General features: G+C 43.1%; 1 protein-coding gene across 1 annotated transcript in view; it reads left to right on the top strand.

Moving 5' to 3' along the window:
• RNF17 (ring finger protein 17) overlaps positions 1-16,443 on the top strand; it is a 111,445-nt gene that overhangs the window by 14,882 nt on the left and 80,120 nt on the right. The window contains 4 exon segments of the mRNA XM_090031753.1: positions 550-663; positions 3,413-3,513; positions 5,128-5,299; positions 6,500-6,576. Coding sequence (XP_089887879.1) covers positions 550-663; positions 3,413-3,513; positions 5,128-5,299; positions 6,500-6,576 — 464 coding nt within the window.

Here is a 16,443-nt window from a genome sequence, read left to right as displayed (position 1 = left end):
TCTGCAATTCAGTCCATGTAGTCACACCAGGAATTGGTCCCCATTTCCACAAAAAGGACAAGCCTCAAATCATCTACTGATTTTTAGATGCACTGTAAGGATACATAAGGCAATATTTTATTTGTGTAATATTGCAAATTGAAATTTCATTATAATGAAGGCATAATAATATAAGGCATCTTCCCAGTTTCTTCAGAATGTTGGTCCTGCATTAAGTGCATAACAATTGAACCTTGTTAAGCTACATTCCTAAACCTCTGAATGTGTGCGTGACTGTAGTGAATGCTTCTGGGCTGCAAGTTCTTGAATTCACATATTGGAAGATGTCTTCTAAAGATAGAGATGCCACACATGGAACCATCGCTAATAACTGCAGTTAGTAAGGCACTCATTTCTTTGTAGGAGGTTATAGTATACAGTAAGTTTTTTTAATAACTGTCATTTATTGTATGCAAGTAGATGGCAAATGTGCTGTATACCGGTTTCTTGTTTAAAGATCTTATAACTTGAAAACGTAGTCAGCCACTTAAACTTACTTGAATACTGCAGAAACTAAAAGTTCTGTGGCAGCTCTTTCCACAGGACAGTATAACCGTACAAGATATTGATGAAGCTTTGCAGCTGGCTCGTTGTAATCTTGAACAGTTAAATACTGCAGAGAAGGTGAGTGAAAAGAGGTTGATTCACTTTATGAAATATTTCAAACTACATTTAATTCCAGTTCTGCTCTGATGAGTGAAATCAGATTACTTAGTACGGTTTTTACAGAAAGATTTCTGTTTAATGCCTGAACTGCTGTTGTTTGTCTTGTTCTCATCCCTTCTAAGTTCTCTCCTGCTCTTTGACTTCTGAAGAATTGTTACATGTGTAAACAACTGAGCTTGTTTCGGGTTTTGCTGGATAACGGTAAAATCCATCATCACTTCTCACTAGCAACTCAGTAGTTAGCGTTGTTGATTTGTGCTTCCTAAATTTGAAGGTTCTCTAAGTAATATTCTTCATGAATATTATGGGTACTATTTATCTAAATAAAAAACACAAAATGCAGATTACACAATCAATGTATCTTTGTTCTCGCATTTCCTTTTTTGTAATTCAAGTTTAAACTTATATAAATACCATTTGTTGGAATATTCTGTGAGCTATTCTGTTAGCTTATGTGCTACACAGGAACATAAATGAGTATACTCAGATAACAACATCAACCTGTAATGTGGACCCAGCTTATCTGTTGAAAATGCCTTATTCACTTTGTGTGTGGAATAGTTATTTCAGCACAAAGTACCTTTTATTTTGTTATAACTGCATTCACCTTGGCAGGGTTGCATCACTGAATATATTTGTAGAAGTGTTAAAGTTAGTATGCTGCAGAGAATGCAAGAGAGAATTACAAAGGACACCCTATTTTTGGGAGCCAGATTTTAGTACAGAATATGAACCTTTGTTGTACCATTATCTCTGAAACCAGTACTGTATTATTATTCTCCAAATTCTCTGATTTTGAAGGAATTTTTAGTAACATGACATCTCTCCAGCAGTGCTCAACTATTAAATCTCTGTTGAAAGATTGTTAAAAGACCTCAATTTGGTATGCTTGCTCTACATTGTGCCAAGAGGACAATGGTTTACTTCAGGGGTTGGCAGCCCCTGGCATGTGTGCCGAGCGTGGCACGCAAGGCCATTTTGCTTGGCACGCAAGGCCAGCCCCGGCTCCGGGAAGCAGCTGCCAGTGATAGAGCCCGGGCTGCTCTGAGCAGGGCTTGCGGTGTCCCAGCTTTGTTGGTGGGGGGAGCAGGGCAAGGGGTAGTAGGGCTGGGGAGGCAGAGGCTTTGGGTGGGGGGCAAGGGGCAGTAGGGCTGGGGAGGCAGAGGCTTTGGGTGGGGGGCAAGGGCCTAAAGCAGGGCATCCTGCCATGTACCCCTTGCCCTCATTTTGTTTTTCTGCCATGCTGGCACTGCAGCACATTCTGAGGTAGGCATAATGGTGTTTTTTGGCACTCCAGCCAAACAACATTGCCTACCCGTGGTTTACTTTATGATATGAATAAATGTATTTGGCATTCAGTTTTAGTGTAGTTCTTCTTAACTGCATGGTATGAAATGTCATCAAGCATTTGCAGCAAGACCATACTAGGATATGAAAATAAAGTTGTGAGGGAATATTCTACACCAACTACCTAGCCCAAGAAAAGAACAGAGTTTGAAAACTTTTCTTGTAGGTAATCCAAAAGCAGTCAACAAAATAGTGTTAACTGTAAAATTTGAAAAATATATATATATCTTCAAATTTGCTCTGTGTATATATAATTTTTTTCTTCAAATTCATGTGCGTATATGCATATACATACTAAAGTCTGGCTTCCAAGAAGAGAGTGTCCTCTCATTTCTCTGTTTCATTCTCTGCAGCATGCTAACTTTAACACTTGTACAGATATATGCAGTGACGCGTCTCTGCTCCACTGCCAAGTTGAATGCAGTTATATCAGAATAAAGGTACTTTATGCTGAAACAATTATTCCCATGCCAAGTGAATAAGGTATTTTCAACAGATAAGCTGGGTCAACATTACAGGCTGATGCTGTCTGAGTATACTCAAGTATGTTCCTGTGTAGCACATACAATCTACATAGAAGCTTCTCCACCTTCTGTCAGCTGCTCTTCTTGATTTTTACCATCCTGTTTCAGATTCCTTCCTTTCTTTCTCTACAGTCTTCTTTCATGTGTCTCTGGGTCTTTGCCCTTTTCCCAGTTGGTGTCTGAAATATCACCAGTTTTAGGTATTTTTTCATCTCCCATTCTTAACCTGTGACCTGTCCACTTCCTTTGAATTACATTATGCTGTTCTTTGCTTAATTCTCTCTTCTGTCTGTCTTTGTCTGTTTTGGTCAGAAAACTTGCAGGTTTCAATATATAAAATATTCTACCTCCTTCCAAAGACTTTGTAGGTCAACTTTCACACATCACTATACTACCATGTGGTAGTCCTGATTTTACATTTCTGTTCAATAACTATTCTGTTCAGCTGCCTAAGTGTAGATCTTGCCACTAGTATATAATTCTGGCTATCTTAGTCTCCTCCCCATGTTTTTCTGGGTTGTTTTTTTTTGTTTTGGATTTCAGATACTCAAATTTGTCCACGTCTTCTAAAAGATATTACAAACAGTTGGTTTTGCTGTATCTACACTGATTTTTTTTCAGTTTGTTTTCTTGACGTTTTGATTACTAGTCCTACACAGTGATCACAGTGCTACTAGATTTGATCACATTTTTATAGTATGGCACATGTCACTGCTTCTGCAATGTTTGTCATTGTGTTTCTAGTCATTGGTTTTGTGAATTTTTAAAATAAATGCTGCTTATTTTGTGTAAATAAGTTAATATACATTTATTTATTAATGTTTTAAATGAAATAGATACTGGAATATTTGGAATCTGAGGCAAAGAAGGATGAAGGCAAGATTGCAGAAATTGTGGATAAAGAGTTTAGTAATCTAATTGCTTCCCTTCAATCAAGGTAATACTCTGTGTTTTTGTTTTCTGGACAAAGACTTAAAAATCATTTAACTGGTTTCACTTCTTCCTTAATATTTTAGATCCTTAGTAACTTTATTTTGGTTTTACTATGAACAGACCTTCAAAATGTATTTTCATTGCTAAGAGAGAAGTTATTCATTTTATTTATGTCTACTTGTTATTTTTCTAAGATTAAATTTCACGTATTTCTATTGTATGTGTTAAAACAGTACAAGAAGGAAAGCCCCCAGTCTGAAATCTTCAGCTGACAGTAAATAACTCCAGTAAATAAAACCAAAAACAGTGATGATCTCAGCAGGCTTTTCTTTTAACCTTTTAATAATTGTATTTTTTTTTTTATACTTGAATGGTCTTGTGGGGGGTTTTTTGCTGAAGGAGTCTTTAAAAAAAATAGCGGAAGAATCTTACTACCATACTTTCTTGTACACTACATGTCCTCAGATAAGATGCATATGTTATTTAGGACAGCAGAATGAAGAGAAAAAGCTTTTTTCAGTCATAGCTGAATTGTCACTGCAGGGGTCCTGACATCATAGCTAAATCCTGGCCAGTGCTGCTCTAGCAAAACTAAGGTGTTAACCCTCAGTCATTGGTGAACTAGCAGCAGCTCAGTCAAAAACTGCTAATTTGACAGTGGCTCTATAACAGTTAACATTGTAGCTCTGACTTTGACTTTGAAGGATGAACTCTCTCCCTTCCCTCCCTGAGTTTGGTAGGTGGAGAAAATTAGTTTTCCTGCTTGACACATACCTTAATTTGGAAAAATATTTTTGGGGAAAGGTGCATGTGGTATGTGAGTAAATACAGTACATTTTAAAGTTGTATCTCAGTTTTCAGTCCTATATTTAAGTATGCGGGACTTAAATTCTTTCAATTTTCAAAATTCAAAAAACCTAAGAAAAGGCATGGACCAGTAAGCACACTGTCTGTAACAAAAGTGTGTTTGTCCATACCCAGAAAACAAATATTTTTACCTGCTTTAAAAGGGGAGGGAGAACTGGTGCTTGGGAATAAAAGTAGGGCTACAAGGGACCTCAAGGAGGTCATCTAGTCCAGTCCCCTGCTCAAGGAAACTCTCACTTGACCATCCCAGCCAAGGGTCTATCGAAACTGCTTTTGAAATTTCCAGGGATAGTGATTCCACAGTTTCTCTAGGTAGTCTGTTCTGGTGCTTGACCACCCTAGTTAGAAAGTTCTTCCTATTCTCCAACCTAAATTTCCTCTGCTGCAGTTTGAGGCCATTTGTTCTAGTTAGACAGGACTTAGATGGTCTCAGTCTAGGCCATCTCATTTGCTGCAGTTTGAAGCCATCTGGTCCTGTCCCCTGTGGCCCCAGAGAATTGTCTACATTCTTTCTTTTTATAACTGCCCTTCAGGTATTTTGAATCCAGTTATCAAATTCCTCCCTCCATCTTATCTTTTCCAGACCAAAACATCTTAGTTCTTTCATCCTTTCTTCACAAATACCTAGCTGTGACATGGTTCTATTAAAATGTTGTGGTTTTGAGGGTGGGGGTTAGTTTTAGTTTGGTCTGTACTTTTGCATTATCTGTTGAATTCTGAAAAATAATCTGGATAATTGATATATTTCTAGGAAAAAGCACTTGCATGCAGAATTAGAGAAGAATACAGGCAATTATGTATCTGATGTTGTGAAGGTTAAGCAGCACATTGAAGAGAAGAAAAACAACTTGATTGGAGTGATGAAGATAGCAGAGGAGTTAAAAACTACACCGTCACTCAGAACCTGTTGCAATTTGAATCAGGTAGCTGAACTCAGCCACTGTAACATTGTTCTGATTAATCCACTCAAATGCTTTCCAGATCACCAGTGTTTAAAGATTGCGATGTTTTACTATAAATTATTTAAAATCATTGAATTTTGAAAAGGAACCCTGAGATCTAGTTGAAGCCTCCTCATTGAGGCAGGATGAAATATGTGTAGACCCTGTTTGTCTAACCTGTTCTTAGAAACCTCCAGCAAAGAAGATTCCAGAACATCCAAACATAGTAAAACATCAGAAATGGCTATACTAAACCAGTGGTGCTCAACCTCCAGCCCACAGGCCAAATCTAGCTCATGGGGCCACACCTGTGGGGAGCCCCGTAAGCCAGATGACACTGTCCCACATTGGATCCAGCATGGAGTCAGCCCACATACCAACTCCGGCCACAGGAACCAGCCCAGATGCTGGCCCCATATCACTCATCCTGCCAATAGAGCCAGAAGGTTGAGCACCATTATACTAACAGCTAGAAAGTGAGGGTGAGTGGGCATGGGGTTGCACGATAGGCTAGTAATATCTCTTTATGGTTGCATTCTGAGGTTGCATACAAGTATTAGGCACCCTAACCAAGCTTCAGACAATCTAAGTGGCTGGGTGTGCAAGCATTCACGAGGCTTAAGTCACTCTAAAAATGGTACTACCAATCTAAAGTTAGTTTTCATCTGATAAAAATTAAATTTTAGATTGGCATGGGTTGACCCAACCTAACACAGGTTACCTTCTCCCCCTGACTCTTCACCCCCACACCCCCACCCCGTTAACAGCACTCGTAGTTAGTCTGCCACACTGCATGAGGCACCTGCTCTAGCCAGTCTGGGACTTGTGCTACACATAGTGCCTATGGGCTCCATATGTGGCACAGTTCCTGGTGCTGCTGGAACAGGTGCTCATGCAATGCACATCCCAGGCCCTATCCATAGGGTCAGTCTAGGTCCATGCAAACTAGGGGAAGCACCAGGGGCTGGATAATGTGGCTTTGGGGGCCATATTTGGCCTGTGAGCCACATGTTTGACACCCCTGTCCTGTACCGTTCCCCCCTGCTAGACTAAGTCACAGTTGCAAATATTTTATAAATTGCCCTACTTTACAATTTTGGTTGAGGAGAATCAGACAGCTTCTAAAAGATCTTGAATGTGTGATGATGCAATAGAAGCTAAAAATGCACTTTCTAATTTCAGGTTATTTACAGTTTAAAGCTTACAGTTGAGAATGAGCTCTCAAGCGTGGATACTTTGAAGGAAAAAACACCTCTAAAGTAAGTTAGAAAAACCTGAGGTACACTGAAAGGTAGAAGTTGTGTGTTGCAATATAGACATATAACAAAAGAAATCACGGATACTAATAAGGAAACCTATCACATTACAAACTTGAGTAACTCACTTTGTTTGTGGTTGATGTAAAATATATACAGAGCTTTTTAACTTCCTTCTTTGACAGGATAAATGGCCTATTGAATTGGAAGACGAACTTGATGTATAGTACTATACTAATGCTTATGGAGTCAGCATAAGTAAACTAGGAAAATACAGTCTAGACATATTTGCCAGAAGATGAATGAACAATTGGCTTAAAGTTTCAAAGAGTAGTTAACAACAATTCACTGCCAAACAGCCTTCCAATTTCAAGTTTACAGGGGTCTGTCCTGAACTGTTTTCTAGTTGATATTTTCATTGAGTTGAAGCAATAGAGGCTATATTTACAAAATTTGCAGATGGATAGTAACAAATAACACTTAAGAGTATGGTTGTAATAGCAGAGTTTCTTCTTTTTTTATTTCTTTCCTTGTCCCTGTCACTCCTGTTGTTTAAAACAATGTTCTGTAAAATGTCAATATACTCTCAAGAGGTCCTGGGTAGAGGAAGGTAAAAACATTCCTTCCTGATCCCAAATATAGCAATCGGTCTGACCCAGAGCAGAGGGGCAAGGCCTCTATGCTTCTTCTAGCAGGAGCATTGGCACACCCTAGTTGAAGTCCCCAGCCTTAGCTGTAGGCAATACCCAATGCTTCTGGGAAGGCTTAAAATCTGGGGGTGCACCGATATAAAGATTTTTTTGGATCGATACCAATGGCTGATTCTTAACCAACCATGTTGGCTGATATTGATGCAGTATGCAGCCCGGCAGCTTGGAGAGCAGCATCCAGCTGGTAAGTCAGGGGTAGGGCAGATCAAGGCCACTATAGTGAAGGAGGGAGTGGGGTTGGGGCAGAGGCAGGAGCTGCCCAGGCAGGGAGGGTGTGGGATGGAGATGTAGGTGTTTTGTCCAGTGGGGTGGGGAGGAGATGACCCCCACCACTGCATGCACTCTAGGGGAGACATGGGGGGGCATGTGCCCCCCTAGTTTTGTGCACTGGGTGACGGCGGGCTGCCTGCTGCAGGCTTGGAGCCAGGGCCTGTTCCGGCCTGTTCCCAGTGGGGGAGCTGGGCCAGGGCTGTGCTCGGGGTGAGTGGGGGTGGGGTGGGTGGTTGGCAGTACTGGGGCGGGGATATGGTGTGAGGTACAGCTATCCCAAAATTTGCCATGGCCACCCTGTAGTGCCCCCCAGCACTGCTGCTGCCTGCCCCACCCCTACTGGGAAGAGGCCAGCGCAGCCCCTGAGCCTGCAGCTGGCTGCCTGCCCTTACCCTGTGCATAAATCCAGGGGGCACATGGTTCCCATGCCTCCTTCAGTGCTGCTGCTGATGGGAGCCCCGTGCCAGCCACACTGCCATGGTGAGGCACACCTGCCTGCTTGGCAGCAGCAAGGGGGGCACAACTCCACGCTGCCATCACCATACCCACTGCTGCTGAGTACCACCCCTCCCCGCCCCATCCTCTAGACCAGTGGTCTCCAAAGTGGGGTGCGCACACCCCAGGGGATATGCAAGACGATGCATTGGGGTGCAGGAAGAAAACATTAGAACTTCTATTTATATTTATTTTTATCTAAAAAATAAATTAAGCTTTACTAATAATATACGGATTGACACTGGCGCCCTCACTCAATCCGTATGTCAGATGGTCACATGTCATGTACGGTATGCAAGGTATCCTGAGGGAAGAGTGAGAGTTCCACAATGTGGCGGGTTGACAGTGGTGCCCTCACTCGTTCATTCGCTTTCAGCATATTGCTACATATTGCTACGTGTGCCCGGTTAAGTGGATTTACAGATTATATTATCTAGTTTTAAACTAACCCTCACAAAATGGACAAGTGGCTTAAAAAGATTCCTGCAAAGAAAACATGGATTGAAGATAATACTAATAATGTGAGCAGAAGCGAACAACAAGAAAATGGCAGAGCTGACGCTTCTCCTACTCCTAGTATGTGCTCTTCGTCAGCCACATTATGAGGTAAAAACAATGATGATCTAATCAGATCTGACAAGAAGTCAGCCAAAAAAATTTGAAATTATCAAGAAGACTATTTGAAATACAAATTTACATCCACTGTTGTTAATGATGAACCTCACCCTAAGTGTATATTGTGTCTTGAGATATTAGCTAATGATAGTATGAAGCCATCACAATTAGCAAGACATTTAAAAACTAAGCATCCAGAACATGAAGACAAACCTCTACAATTTTTTCAGCGTTGTTTAAAATCATGTGATAATCCAGTACTTTACAAAATTTCACTAAATGTAATGATAAATGTTTAGAAGCCTCTTTTGAGGTTTCTTACTTAATAGCCAAAGACAAAAAGCCACATACCATTGGGGAAATGCTTGTTCTTCCTGCCATGGTAAAAATGGCTGAAATAATACACAGAAAACAATATGGCAACAAACTAAAATGCATTCCTTTGTCAGCAAATACTGTTGGAAGACTCATAGAAAACATTGCTGAAGATTTGAAGAAACAAGTATTAGAACAAATACAGTGTGGGAGGTTTGCTATACAATTGGATGAAAGTACAGATGTTTCTAACATGTCTCAGCTTATGATATTTGCTAGATTCTGTTTCAATAATGAAATACATGAAGAACTACTTTTTTGTGAGCCACTAAAGGAAAAATGTACTGGAGAAGATATATTCTCAACAGTAAATGACTTCTTTTAACAAAAACAACGTTTTATGGAAAAACTGTGTAAGTGTAACCACTGAAGGAGCAGCTGCTTTGACTAGAATAAAAAAAGGATTCCGGGGTATGGTTAACAGAGATCGCACCACACGTGAAATTCATTCACTGCATCATTCTGCAAGCTATTGCAGCAAAGAAGTTGGAGCCAGAAATGCCCAATGTGCTACAGGATGTCATTGATGTGGTTAATTTTATAAAAACAAGAGTTTTAAATAGTAGAATCTTTACAATACTTTGTAATGAGATGGGGAGTGACCATGAAAATCTTTTGTACCACACAGAGGTTCACTGGTTATCTTGTGGCAAAGTGCTTAAAAGAGTTGTCAAACTTAAAGATGAGTTACACATTTTTCTTTTACAAAAAGACAAGCGTTCCAAATTTGCTGACCTTTTCTGTGATGACAAGTGGCTGTCAGTAGTATGCTACCTAGCAGATATTTTCAAAAAAATAAACACGCTTAATCTGTCCCTTCAAGGTAAAGGTGACGTCTTAACAATGAGTGAGAAAGTAACTGCTGTTCGAAAGAAACTCATGCTATGGAGAGAGCATTTTGAAAACGGATGTTTGGAAATGTTTCCATCATTATTCGATTTTTGTTGCCGAAAACAATGTAAGTGTGTCACCTATAAAAACTCTCATATTTGCACACTTAAAAACTTGGAAACAGAATTTTCTAACCTGTTTAAAAATCCTCCAGACGAAGAGTTTCAGTGGGTTTTGAACCCATTTTTGTTACAAATATAAAAATGCAAGACCTTCTGATTAGTTTGCAAGGACAACTGATTAACGTCAGGGAAGGTGGTAATTTACTAGCCAGAATTCACCAAAAACCTATGCATAATTGGTGGATGGGATTAAAAAATGAGTATCATGATTTAGTAAGCACAGCCAACAATGCACTTTTTCCATTTGGATCTGTGTATCTTTGTGAGGTATCTCTTTCAGCTATGACAGCCATTAAAACCAAGTATCGAAATAAACTAAACTTAGAACCAGACTTTCGAATCACTGTATCACAAAGTATTAAACAAGGTTTTCAAAAATAATGAAGCATATTCAATCACATTGCTCTCACTAGAGTGAGAACAAAAAAGTTTTTGTACTGCTAATAAATAAAATTTAAAAACATATATTTTAAAAACATTATTTCATCTTTCTTTATCTCATCCTTTTTAATATCTATTTTTGTGTATGTTTTATAATGTACATAATATATTAGTACAGTAGTACATGTATATAATTTATAAATAAATATACATATATTGGGGGTGCGTGGTCAAAAATGTTTTACTGATAGGGGTGCGCAATCAAGAAAGTTTTGAGACCACTGCTCTAGACAAGCCACCAGCTGCTCCATCCCACACCCTACCCTGGCTGGACAGCCCTGCCCCACTCCTTCCCTCTCCATGGAGGTCTCGATCTCTTTCTCCTCCCCCCCCCCACCCCAACTTAGCACCTGAACGCTGCTCTCCAAGTTCCTGGGCTGCATTTCTGGCTATGTGCGTGGCAGCTGTACACATGCACGTAGCATTTATCAGTGACATAATTGCCTATACCAGCCAAAAAAAAGCCGATTGCCGATTAATGTCAATTTTCCTTTGATCAGTGCTGATCTGATATGGACTGAGATATCGGTGCACCTCTATTTAAAAACACACCCTGCCACGCACAGCAGAAAAATGGGTCGGGGAGGGGAGCAATTAGTAAAGCCTGGAAGTATTGGAAATACCCTTGGTAGAAAAGCATAGCCATACCTCGATTATTCCCTTGTCACTGGCTGTCCAGCCTCATCTTGAATACCTGCAGTGATGCAGTCTACAACATCTATAGGCAGTCTAATCCACTGCCTCTATATTCTGAAAGTGAAGAAACTTTTCTGGATATCCATTCTAAATGTACTTCGCTGCATCTTCCTCTCTGCAGCAAGAGAAAAAAGGTGCTTTCCATCTTCTTTACGGCAGCCCTTCATGTATTTGAAGATTGCTATCATGTCCCTTCATAGACACCTTTTCCACCAGCTGAGCATGCCTAGCTCCTTCAGACTCTCCTCATATGACTTCCATTCCAAGCAGCGTTCCCTCTAAGCTGCACGGCTTCACACGCCACACAGCTTAGAGGGAACGCTGGTTGAAAGCCGTTAACCTTTTTGTTGCCCACCTCTGGACCCTCTCTAACTTTTTCATGTCTTTTTAAAGATGTAGAGCCCAAAACTGCACACAGTACTCCAAATGAGGCCTAACCAGTGCCAGGCACTATCATCTCACATGTCCTGCACTTAATGCTTCTGTCTACGCATCCCAAAATCACACTCCACCTTTTATGTGGCTGCATCATGCTGCAGACTCAAATTGAGTCTGTGGTCTACCTTTTCCATAGAGCTGCTATTCAGCTAGGTGTCCCACATTTAGTATTTGGTGTTTTGATTATTGTTCCTGAGGTGTAGCACCTTGCATTTGTCCACTTTAAACTTCATCCTGTTAAACTGGAAAGCTGGGCTAGAGCTGTCAAGTTCCTTCTGAATTGCATTCACATCCTCCAACATGTTCACAGTTCTTTCCAGTTTCACATCATCTGCAAATGTGCTCAAGAAGCTCTCTCTGCCAGCATCCAAATTGTTAACAAGCATTCAAGGAAGCGATCTTAGGAGCACAAAGGAAGTCCATTCCAGTTCATAAGAAAAGCAGTAAAAGGGCTGGGAGACCCCCTTGGCTTGATAGTGAAGTCATGGACCTCCTAAAATTAAAAAGAGAGAAGCTTACAAGGGGTGGAAGTCAGAAATAACCACCAAAGAGAAGTACTCAGCAACAGCCCACACCTGTAGGAAGCGGATTAGGACAGCAAAGGCACAAACTAAATACAAATTGGCAACCGAAATTAAGGGCAACAAAGTCTTTCTTTAGATATGTAGGAGGTCAGAAAAAAAATAAGGAAAGCATAGGGCCCCTGCTGGCAACCGACACTATAAAAAGCAAATAAACTGGTAACTTCTGAATGAGCACTTTGAGTTGGTATTCCACCAGTCAAAGGGTCTTAGCTTGATTGATAGGAAAAAATGGTGATCAAGGTGGGAGTGATCACCCTCCTGTAGTTGGTGAAGATCTCTGGGGAGAGCACCTACAGAAGCTAAATATCTACACGTCAGCAGGACTGGATGAACTATACCTGAGAGTACTAAAAGAACTGGCTGACATCATCATGCAACCTATGACAAAGTTATTTGAAGACTCATGGCACTCAGGAGAGGTCCCAGAAGATTGAAAGAAGGCCGTGTGGTTCCTATCTTTAAGAAAGGGAGAAAGGAGGATCCGGGGAATTACAGGCCAATCAGTATGACTTCAATCCCTGGTAAAGTCCTGGAAAGAATTATCAAAGAATCCATTACTGATTGTGAGGGGCGTCAGTTCGCTGTCCGACCGTCTCACTGGGGACCTGCAGTAGGAGAGGAATGTGTCGTCCTCACTGCACTCACGCCAGTCTCGCTTGCCACGACTTTGATGGTAACTTAGGGGTTCCCAATATTGTGGCGCATGCGGTTCGGAAACGGCACTCCATCTCTGCTGAGTCCAGGGGTCCTGAGGGCTCCTACAACCTCGCCCGATCCTCTGAGCAAGTGGCTGCCTTTCGGGGCAGGCCACTCGTCAGGACGCTAGTCCCAAAAATGTTCGTAAAGGAAAAAATACAAAGTTCAACCCAAAGTTCCTGGCAGGGATTCACGGGAGCTGGGGTTTGTTTGGCCCCTCGGCTGTCCTTCCCCATATTCCCTCTCAGCTAAGGGGCTGGCCCCCTTCCTGGATCCGGGCTGGGATCTTCCGCCCTTTCCCAGGGGTCACCTTCCCCCCCTTAGTCCTCCCGAGAATCACAGGCGCGGTGGTTTCCCCGCCTGTGATTGCCCCCGTATTACAGTACTTACGGTACCCGGCTCCTGCCGCGTGCCGTCGCTTCCCGTGGCATTAAGCCGCTCATCTCTTCGCCGTCAGTTGGCCGGGCCTCCTTGCCACGCCGGGGCTTACCCCTGCCCCAGTAGGTCCTGCCGCCTCTCCAGGCAGCTCGCACCCGCTCCAGGGTGTTTCTCCCGATGCCGGCTCTTCCCCAGCTCTCCTCCGGATCCCCCACTCCTGCCTCCGAATCCGCCGGGGCCCTCTCCGGACTCGCCAGGCTCTCTTTATCTCTCCGGGTAGGCCTCGACCCGGGTGCTTCTGGGTTCCTGGAAGGGGGAAACTTAGGTGCTTAGCTTTCCTCCGGGACCCGGAAGTTGGGCCGGTCCCCATCAGCATCGCCCTCGCCCCGCACCTTCTTCACCCCCTTCCACTGATAAGTTAATACAAGACAGTGTTCTGAAGAATATCCAGCATGGCTTTGTTACAGGCAGGTCATGCCTGACCAACCTAATTTTCTTCTACGATCAGGTAACTCACCACCTGGAAAGGGCAAATGAGGTTGATGTCATATACTTGGAGTTCAAAAAGGCCTTCGCCTTAGCCTCCCACAATGTCTTCACGGTAAAATTGGGAAAATGTGGCCTCAACTATTTTATGGTCCGGTGCCTAGGAACCTGGCTCCAAGGTAAGACCCAGAGAGTTTTGACTGATGGAACTAAGTCAACATGGCAGAAGGTGACCAGTGGCATCCCTCAGGGTTCAGTACTTGGACCAGTACTTTTCAACGTGTTCATCAATGATTTGGATTTGGTTATTAAAAACAAACTGGCAAAGTTTGCTGATGATACCAGATTATGGGGGAGTGTGGTCACACTCGAGGACAGACTGGCAATATAGGCCAGCTGTGATGGGGGCAAAAGCCCCAAGCTACAGGGCGTGGGTGGCGGCAACAAAAGCCCTAAGCCACAGGTGGCATGCTCACACGCTGAGCCATGGGAAGCACGCTGGCAGCGGAAAGATTGCCACAGTGTGAGTAATGCTGGCAACCCCGCCAGCAGCAGCGCAGCCCCCCATGACCAGGGAGCAGGACGGTGGTGGTAGGCTGCAAGACATACCAAGAGCACTGCAGTGTCCCTTACCACAGCCAGCAGAGACCTGGAGACAGGCTGAAGAAAAAAGACTGGCACCAGTGTGGACGTGCTTTGTAAGTATGTGCCAGCTGGGGCAGTGAGGTGGCAATAAAAGCCCCATTCTCCCGTTTGACAGGACTGAAAGGAAGTCCCTGGCAGCCTAGGGCAGCCAGAGCAGAGAGCTGGAGGGCAACAGTTGGTGGCAGCCTCCATGTGCGGAGCCGCCCCCATGCACTAACTTGGCAGAATCAGTGCACTTACCTGAAGAAAATACTTGGAAGCCCAGTCGTGGAAAGGACAGAGAGGATGATGACAGACCTACAGGATGGGATGAAGGCAACGACTAGTAGCAATATTGCATCTGTGCAAACATCAACGTAAGAATGGGTTGATGCTAGGTAGGGTGTAGGGGAGGTGGGGCCCCAAAATCCTTGTGCTGACAAGTGACCTTAGCAAGATACCATTTCACTGGGAGTAATACCAATCTCAAGATCAAAATTTCCATCAAAGGCATGGCAGACAAGAAGCTTTGGTGGTCTAGGTAATGAGTGCCAGGGCAAACTGTTGGCCCACAGGGCCATGGTTGGCTTGGGACAGCTAGAAAAGGGCAAGCAAGGAGCTCCGGACAGGCACGGCAAGTTACAAATTAGTGCATTGGCCGGGAACGAGGGAGATAAGGGAACCCTGGAGCCTGACACCGAAATGGAGGTTAATATGATACTCCAAGTTGAACTGTTAGGATAAATGCTGCAAGCAGTGACTAAAGTACTCGAAGTCCAACAGCAATAGGCCCTACAACAAAGTGAATGGCTTAGGCATAACTGGTTTGCCTTTAAAACTCATAAGATGTTGAAAAACTGTGATGCTGAAGCATTTATAGATACCTTTGAAAGGAATGCCATACAAACTGGATTGGCTAGGTCCCTGTGGGCTGGGCAGTTAGGGTTGCTACTGATCGGAAAGGCCCAAGCAGCATATAGGGCCCTCCCCAGGCATGAAGCATATGACTATTATAAAGTCAAGCAGGCAATTCTTCACCAGCAAGAATTAACCCCAGAGTACTACATGAGACTCTTTAGGGCTAAAAAAGGGATGTTCGCAAATGCTTAATGCCCAGCACGTGGCATGTGGCTTTTAACACCCCTGACATGAAATTCATACCCTGGTTGGTAATGAGCCTATAAGCATGCTGGGCAGTTTTTCCTCTCAAGGTGGAGAACTTTGCATTTTTCAGTGTTAAACACCATCAGGTTCTCATCTGCCCCAAGTTCAGCCTGGATCGCCCTTCTGTCCTCAGGTATGGATGCTTTACTGAGTTAGGTATCATCGGTGAACTTGGCCAGTCCACTTCTGACTCTAACGTCCACATCATTAATGAAGAGGTTGAACGATATAGGTCCAAGGACAGCTCCTTGAGGGAACCCGCTGGTCACAGGGCACTATGACAATTGACTTCCGTCAACCACCACCCTCTGAATCTGACCACAGAGCCAATTTCCCAGCCAGCAGATCATGGTGAACCGGAGGCCACAGTTGGCCAGTTTTGCCAAGAGGTGATCATGGAATACCAGATCAAAGGCTTTTTTTAAAGTCAAGATATAGGACATCACTGTCTTCCCCCTTGTCCGAGTGATAGGTCACCTGGTCGTAAAAGGAAATGAGATTGGTCAAGCACGACCTACCTGTAACAAACCTGTGCTGGCTATCCCTCAGGATGTTGCCCTCAACCAGTCTGTTAAGAATGTTCTTTTTGATAATCTTTTCTAAGAACTTCCCTGGGATAAAGATCAGGCTGATGGGCCTGTAGTTTGCTGAATCCACTTTCCTCCCTTTCTTGAAAATAGGGACCACACTGGCTTTGTTCCAATCATCGGGCACTTCACCAGAGCACCAGGAGTTCTCGACGATCCATGCCAGGAGCTGAGCTATTATGTAGGCCAGCTCCTCAAGTACTCTGGGGTATAAATTGTCAGGGCTGTTTGACTTGAAGGTGTCCAGCCTCTCAAGGTGTTCCTTCATGAGGTCAGCGTTGATGGAGGGCAAGGAACC

Source organism: Crocodylus siamensis, chromosome 1 (genome assembly GCF_052110815.1).
Source record: "Crocodylus siamensis isolate JL-2025a chromosome 1, ASM5211081v1, whole genome shotgun sequence".
Lineage (NCBI taxonomy): Eukaryota > Metazoa > Chordata > Crocodylia > Crocodylidae > Crocodylus > Crocodylus siamensis.
This window is presented reverse-complemented; position numbering and strand designations above follow the sequence as displayed.